At 39.8% G+C, this 8,667-nt stretch overlaps 1 protein-coding gene across 1 annotated transcript; it reads left to right on the top strand.

Moving 5' to 3' along the window:
* The first annotated feature begins 5,901 nt into the window (after positions 1-5,901).
* Positions 5,902-8,021, top strand: LOC145037592 (putative pentatricopeptide repeat-containing protein At3g23330). Its single transcript, XM_078986287.1, has one exon. It carries the CDS (start codon positions 6,006-6,008, stop codon positions 7,893-7,895), a length of 1,890 nt encoding a protein of 629 aa, XP_078842413.1. The 5' UTR covers positions 5,902-6,005; the 3' UTR covers positions 7,896-8,021.
* Positions 8,022-8,667: the final 646 nt, after the last annotated feature.

Here is an 8,667-nt window from a genome sequence, read left to right as displayed (position 1 = left end):
CTGCGCGGACACAAACTGTCTAATATCTTTCTTCAGCATACTCAGATATCGGGACATCTGAGCCTGCTCCGAAGCGAACTCAGGGCAAAACATCGCCCTCTCAGTAAACATCTTGGTGATCTCCGTCACCGACTCAGAATCCTGCTTCAGCTCAAGGAACTCCTGAGCCAACCTCTCCCTCTCTACCTGCGGAACATAACGAGTGCTGAACATATCTCTGAACTGATCCCATGAAACTGCAACCCTCTACGCATCCGAGTATGACCCCGTGGTCAATCTCCACTAATCCTTTGCCCCAAGCCTTAACAGGTTCAGAGCACACCTCACCTTCTGATCAGCAGGGCATGAACATGTGAAGAAACACCCCTCCATGTCTGATAACCATCTCATAGAAACGATTGGATCCTGAACTCCATCAAAGGTGGGAGGCTTCGTATTATCGAAGTCCCGATACTGAAAACCTCTACTAGTGATACATGTGTGGAAGTGATAAATTTTGAAAATGATAAAGGTTACAATGTGGATTTGGGAGGAGACCATGGAATGCATGCTACCTTTAATGTGGCAGATCTTTCACCTTATCTTGATGATGATGGACTTGATGAATTGAGGTCAATTCCTTTCAAAGGGGGAGGGGATGATCCATGCATGGATTATGAAAGCTCAAAAGGTGATGGATTAGTGATTACTAATGGGCTAGAAGGTGGCTTGGGCTCAATGGTTGGGTTATGCATGGTAACCCACAAATTGAATTAGGATTGCATGAAGGCTAGGGCAACATTTTTAAGGATTCATAAGTGCTAAAACCATTACTTTTTACTTCATAAAGCCTCCTAGCCGTTTTTATCACTCTTTGGTGGATTATGGTTACACTTTAATGCTTCTGATGGCTCATTAATGCTTCTAATGGCTCCTTAGTGAAGCATAGACGTTTTTTCTTCATCCTCAAGTGTCTTGGACGTTTTTTTTGTGTTATTTCAAGAGTTTCCTTAATTTTCATTTACTAGCTTTAATGAGTAGTTGGTTGGTTGGCTTATAACCACAAACTTTGTAATAAAGGCTTCATATAAAGCCATGTTTATCCATGAAAATGGAATAGACGAATTTTTAAGAAAAACCTTTGTTCAATTGGAATTATTGTTATAATTCAAAAATTATCTTGTTAGGACGTGTTCTTGACTTGATACGAACTCAATCCAATAGGTCTTGGATTGTTTTCACCGGTATACAACTTAATAGGTCTTGAGTTGTTACTAATCTATCCATTTCTTTCCATTCATATATCATTTGTGGTTACTATTCTCTCTTAATTTACCTAAACACTACCCTACTCACCAAATCAAGCCCATACACGCATCAACTAGCTCCTCCCTCTGCCGCTGATACAGCCGCTGTAGCCGCCACGGCAGCCGTCTTAGTGAGAGTCGCATAGTGCTCATCAAAATACTCCACCATGGCGGTCTTGATCGACCCAAACAGTTCCGGCAGCTCGGCCCGGAACAATGCAGCAACCTCATCATGCAGGATCTCACAAATCCTCGCATCCAACTCGCGCGTGCTAATCTGTCTGATAACCTCGGCGGTACTGCCCCCTGGAACTCCCTCTCCTGATTCCGATCCTGACCCGGATCCACCCCCAGCATGCCTCGAAATCTCCATACTGAAAATAAACCACAAAATCTCAGACACTTCCCACTATCCCGGGAACCAACTCTCAACCCAACCCTAGAGGTCATGGTTTCCCTGATACGCGTATGGGTCTTGTGTTTTCAGTAGTACGGGCCCATACTACCTTCCACACCTACCCATATTTGTATGAAGTTCTACCACAACACCCTAGTGACAAATATACATAGTAAGCGCTCGATCCCCACTCCTAGAGGAACACTGGAAATCTCATACAGAGGGAAACCCTAGGCTAGCAGGCATCATAAAACAGGCAACATTATCATGAAATCCTGAAGATCTCTAGCCTAGTACTAGCATGCTGTTCTATCAAAGCTCGAAAACAATTATCATGTATGGTATTTTGGGGTTACTTACTGGCTCCGGCTGATCGTACCTCCGCATCCTCTTTTCACTTAATTTGAAAACCATTTTAATTCCTCTTTTAAAACTCTCCTTTATTTGAGCCTGGATTCACACGAATGTTCCTCCAATTCACTCAAACCAAGGCTCTGATACCAACTTGTAACGACCAAAAATTTCAACACGATTTAAACTTTTCAAAACAATCCATTTTAATAATGTTATTACAAAAAGGTTTTCAATACATTTATTATCAGAGTATTCCCAGAACCATGTCATAAACATAAACACGAGGAGCGGTACGATCACGCCTTCGCCTTGCCACGATCTCCTGAAGAACCTGAAAAACATTTAAACCACAACTGTAAGCCCGAAAGCTTAGTGGGATACCCCCAAAATACCAACCACATATATGCGCTTCCAGGCTACGACCTTCCGGTCCAAAACATATTGCCTTCCAGCCCATAACATATTGTCTTCCGGCCCATAACACAAAGCATACATAACATAACAGAACATAGAACAGCCATGCATATTGAGTCTACTGTGTGACTGGTCTGCCGCATCGGCCTTCAGTCCACCTTCTGTGTCTAGTCATGTCCTTCGAGTCTGCAGTGTGGTTGGTCTGCCCGCACCAGGCCTTCAACCCACCTGGTCCACTCTCTGAGTCTACAGTATGACTGGTCCGCCCGCATCGGGCCTTCAGTCGGCCTGGTCCACTCTCCGAGCCCCGGCACGTCTGGTCCGCCCTCGTGGGGCCTACAGCCTATCCGGACCGCTCGCTGGGCCTTCGGAACAACCGGTCCGCCCTGGGTATCTTGGCCTACAGCACAAAGCAGGACCCGCCTCAACCCAACTCCAGTCCAAACAACCATGTGCACATAACATACAATCATATAACAGTTGATAGTCCACAAACCGATCAAGCAGATCACATAACATATCATTACCCTAACCAGGATACTGACCTAACCGGTCACTAGCATAGCATCACTCTACATATCGGGAAATTGACCTTAACCAGGTCTCTAGCATATATCATCCTAGCTACCAGGATGCAGACATATCAAAGCAATAACATAACAACAATATCCGAATCTCAATCCAATAAAGGGTCAGCCTTGGTGCCTTAGACCCTGTCGATATAGTGAGGATAACTCACCTCGCGAATGCCGATACTCTGAATTGAAGAAGCAGGCTCTCGAACCACCAACTCACCGTAAATCCCGAACTAACCATCATAACAATATAAACATTAGGTCAATCATACTTCCACATATCGGGCCAAGACCAAAGTCCAAATCTCATACAAAGTCCAACATTGGCCCAATTTACCAAATTGGGCCCACTTCACCGAATGGGCCTAGAACGAATGTCCATAACAATAATTGGGCCCAAAATACTTTATCCATAAATTCCCAGACTTGGCCCAATAACCAACTGTCCACCAACGACCCAAACTCAAAGCCCAAAATGAAAGTCCAACAGGAGGAGTACGCTGGGCGTACCCTCCTTGGTACGCTGGGCGTACTGCAATGTTCACAAAATAAAACGGGGCACTGGCCCGCTACGCGGGGCGTACTCAGGGGTTACGCGGGGCGTAACTGCAATATTCACTAAGTCCTTCTAACCTCTTAATGGCTTAAGCTCTTAAGCCCAAACTTCAGATCCCTGGGCCAAATATGATTAGAATCCATAAAGTCTCAAACTTTATCACTTGGGACGTCCATAAGCTCTTAATCCAACATCTTAATCCATTAAGACCTATATATTTCACACATGGAACAACTACAGCCCTTGGGACCTCATTTTTCTCACTCAATACCTCTCCAAAGGTCTGAAAGGACAGATAATCTTGACAAATTCGATACATGCAACAAGGTGAGGACTTTTGGGACAAGAATGGTGACAAAGCTTCAAAATGCATAGATCTACACAATATGAAGGTCAAGCAAGAAGCTTTATACCTCAAACAAGCTCCAAAGGATGGTATCTCTTCAGATCTACAAGCTCCACTCGTTCTTCTTCTTATTCTTTGACAACTTCTCTTTTCTCCTTCAAGCCTTTCTTTTGCCAAAAAGAGTTTTCCAAGGTCAAACACACCCAATAATGGAGAGAACACGAGATCTAGGGTTTTTCTGAGGTTAAGGATGAGCATAAGGAGGCTAAGGGGTGAACCAACATGTTCCTTATATAGTGGCTGACCCTAAATTAGGGTTTGGAGTTTCTGAGAGTACGCTGGGCGTACCTCCCTGGTACGTTGGGCGTACTCACCCGTCCACCCGCAACTTCTCGCCCCTTTACGCTGGGCGTACCCAGCCAGACTTCAAAATAATTGCATGCATGCATGGGACCATTTCCCTTTTATTCCACAAAGAGCTATAACAATGATTAACTTCAAAACACCGCAACTCCTCTAATCTAAACCCGCTCCCAAATAACTTATCATTCATACGAGAGTGACGAGAAGCCCAATGCTTCTAACACATACACCAGCCCGAAACCTTCCCGGATGAAACTCATTTCTCGTAAAAGGACCAGAATTACCCTTCCTCTTAAATCTCAGGGTCTCATAATTAAACACTTAAAGAACGGGGTGTTACATCACATTAAACCATTAACATTAAGAAATGTTTGATGTTGTTTTTGTGGTTAATCTGGACAATTTTACCCTTGGATCACATTAAGACCATTTTACCCTTGGATCACATTAAGACATTAACATTAAGAAATGTTTGATGTTGTTGTTGTGGTTAATCTGGACAATTTTACCCTTGGATCACATTAAGACCATTTTACTCTTGGATTATATTAACACCATTAACAATTGATAGTTGCTATACTTAATCTGGACCATTTTACCCCTACATCATGTCCAATTGACTAACATGTTAAACACATTAATTTTTCTTTGAAACCGGTCAAAACATCAAACTATCATTAATAAAAAAGATTGTCTTAATACATCAAACAAAATACATCATTAAGGGTTAAATTTGATCTTTGAATACAACTTCACTAACTACTTCTTAAACACAAACAACAGAAACAACACAATCATTAGAACTTTATGAGTAAATAGCTTCTATTTGAAATTTTCAAACTCTTGTCTAACAGCCAAATTTTCTTGTTCCATCTTCATCGTACATATGTTGATCTTATTTTCCAATGTAGAAACTTTGAGGGTTAAATTGCACAGTTCTTTTTTGGTCCTTCCTAGAATTGACTTCATTTTCAGGGTTTCAGGCTCCAACCATTCCCAGAACTTGCATTTTGGTCCTTAATTCTTGAAACAAGTAATAAATTGGTTAAAGAAAGAAGATTAAACCAAAAAGTAAAACCATTTGATGGAGTTAGGGCACAATTAATTTTTTTTTTCCTGGATTGTCTTTAGTTCGTACGCAAGATGGTAACCCACAATAACAATGATTTCCAGGTTTAAATTCAACATTTCGTTTGGAAGAGATATAAGAAGAAGAAGCATCCATGTCGATCTAGGGCACAATTGATGAGAATGACGCCTTATGCAGCTTAATATTGTATGACTTGCATTTAATAAGCCAAGTGTATGCCACATAATATTCACATAAGCAATAACCTACGACAACCGGTCGCGAGGGTTTTGGTGAGCATAAATATTTAGTTTAATGGTATAATAAAGACAAAAAAAAAAAAAAAACCAAATAAATACAAATCGAACACTTTATTACTCTTATAAGTCATTTTTCTTTTTACATTTGTACTTGTACGAGGGACTCTAATTTACCATATTATATACCATTTGAAATTCTTTCCGCACTTTCTTTTCACACCTTTCAATCCAATTGCACATAAAATGTTAAAAGAAATATATTAAAAAACGTTGCTGCGAGTAAAATTTTAGATAAAATTTCTGTCTTGTATGTTTTTCTTTCGAGTTTTTGTTACATAAGCTCGTGAAGCCTGAAGAGCACAACCCGTTGCGACAAGATCACTAGATGGAATCCGTTCAAACAATCATCAAAACCCTTCTGAAGAATCCAACGCAAATCAAATCCAAATCTCAAGCCAAACAAATCCATGCTCACATCGTGAAAAGCTTTCCTATATTCACCACTACTCTCCTCTCCATTTACTCTAAACTCAACCTCTTACCCGAATCCCTCATTCTCTTCAACACACTCCCCTCTCCTCCCATCCTCGCTTGGAAGTCCATCATCAAATGCTACTCTTCCACTGCCTGTTTCTCAGAATCCTTGAATTGTTTCGTCAAAATGCGTGCTTTGGGAATATACCCAGATCACAATGTGTTCCCTTCCGTCTTAAAATCTTGCACCCATTTAATGTATTTCAAGTTTGGGGAATCTGTTCACGCTTGTATTATCCGGGTTGGACTAGAATTCGATATTTTTACAGGAAACGCGTTGTTGAGCATGTACTCTAAGCTGCAGAGGTCCAGTGCTCTACAGGTGTTCGATGAAAGTCCTGAAAGAACGACAAGCGATCAAAACGAGAGTATATTAGTTAGCAATAACAACAATAATAAAGAACTAGATCTGCAAATGCAAAGTGTGAGAAAAGTTTTTGAAACCATGGAAGACCGAGATGTGGTTTCTTATAACACACTCATCTTGGGATATGCTCAAAACAACATGTACAATGAAGCTATGTTGATGATTAAAGACATGAGTAATGCTAACTTGAAACCTGATGCTTTTACTCTATCAAATCTCCTTCCAGTTGTTGCAAAACATATGGATGTTTGGAAGGGAAAAGAGATTCATGGGTATGGAGTCAGACATGGGTTTGACCAAAACGAGTTCATCACAACTGGATTATCCGACATGTATGCAAACTGTAACATGGTGCAAGATTCATATCACTTGTTTTCTTCCCTCCCCAAAAAAGACATTGTTTCATGGTGCTCAATCATCTCAAAGCATGTCCAAAATGGTCTTTTTGACGAGGGTTTGAATTTATTCCGCCAAATGTTAACTTCCAATATCAAACCTGTCCCAATTTCAATTTCCAGTATTACCCCTGCTTGTGCACACTTAACCACTCTACCTTTAGGCCAACAACTCCATGGGTACATAATCAGAAACCATTTTGACAAAAACATATTCATATCCAGCTCACTTGTTCACATGTATGCCAAATGTGGAAACATCAAACTTGCTAAAAAAATCTTTTATCAAATGAATCATCATGATTTGGTGTCATGGACATCTATGATCATGGGTTGTGCTTTACATGGCCATGTCCATGATTCCATTACTTTATTTCAACAAATGGAAACCGAATTAATTCGACCAAATTCCGTTGCTTTTTTAGCTGTTTTAACTGCTTGTAGCCATGGAGGAATGGTGGATGAAGGTTTGAAGTTTTATGAAAAAATGGTGAAAGATTATAAGTTGATTCCTGAGTTTGAGCATTATGCTTGTGTGGTGGATCTTTTGGGTAGGGCGGGGGAATTGGAGGCGGCTTTTGGGTTTATAAAAAGTTTGCCGGAAAATAAAAGAGGTGGTTTGTGGTTGCCGTTGCTGGCGGCTTGTAGGGTTCATAAAAATGTGGAATTGGGTGAAAAGATTGAGGGGTATTTATGGGAATTTGATGATGATGAAGAAAAGGGTGCGTATGTTTTGTTGTCGAATATGTATTTTGATGTTGGAAGGTATGAAGAAGCGGGAAAGGTGAGAGGAATGATGGGGAAGAAAATGAATGGAAAGGAACCGGGTTGTAGTTGGATTGGAATTGGGAATAAAGTTCATGCTTTCATTTCCGGAGATGGATTCCATTCCGATTATGATGGAGTAATTGAGGCATTGGATATTCTTTTACAACATATGGAAAAGGAAGGATATGTTGCAGATATGACTTGCATTTGAGTCGCATAATGTTTTTGAAAGAATTGGAATATGAATTGAATTCCATGGATGTTAGGGTGGAATGTTGTAAATTTGTAATCTATCGATCAAAAGATTTTGTGGATTCCAGCGGAATCCAATTCCGTACTCGTTTGCAACCAAAGGAAGGATTGGAATGGAATTGAAATCGAATTTTGGCCAAATCCCACAAATTAAAGCTTAATCCTCACGCTTTTCATTTCTACGTTTTCACTCACAAACCCGAGAAATGATTTTTCTAAACACTTTATGTCCTTTAAATCCAACTCATAAACATAAAGTATAATTATTTCATAAATAATTATTCCATAAGTTGTACTCCATTCAATAACTATTTGCCCCCAAAATTGCCAAATGTTATGATTAACACTTACTTTGAGAACTTTGATTTGGGGAAACTTCACTTACCAAAGATCATCTTTTCGAGCTATTTAACTTTAATTATTGCCGTTAAAAAAATGTAACTTTAATTATTAAAGAAATAGCATTGTCACAACCTTGAATCTTCTCTCTATCTTTTCTCTCATTTCTCCCTCTTTATCATTGGTTTATTCTTCACATAAAATAAAAACAACTTCAAATTCCTAGCATTTACAAAACTTATAAACAAATGACAACTTCAACTCTTTAACTTCTTTTCTTAATAGTAATAGGGTTGAAAATTTGAAATATTTTTATCTTCATAATTAATCAATACTAGCTTATGATTACTCACATATATAATAGATAAAATTGCAAAAATGGTCCTTGTGGT

This window comes from Lactuca saligna, chromosome 3 (genome assembly GCF_052625555.1).
Source record: "Lactuca saligna cultivar CGN05327 chromosome 3, ASM5262555v1, whole genome shotgun sequence".
NCBI lineage: Eukaryota > Viridiplantae > Streptophyta > Magnoliopsida > Asterales > Asteraceae > Lactuca > Lactuca saligna.
The sequence above is the reverse complement of the archived record's forward strand: the minus strand, read 5'-3'. Positions and strand labels throughout refer to the sequence as shown.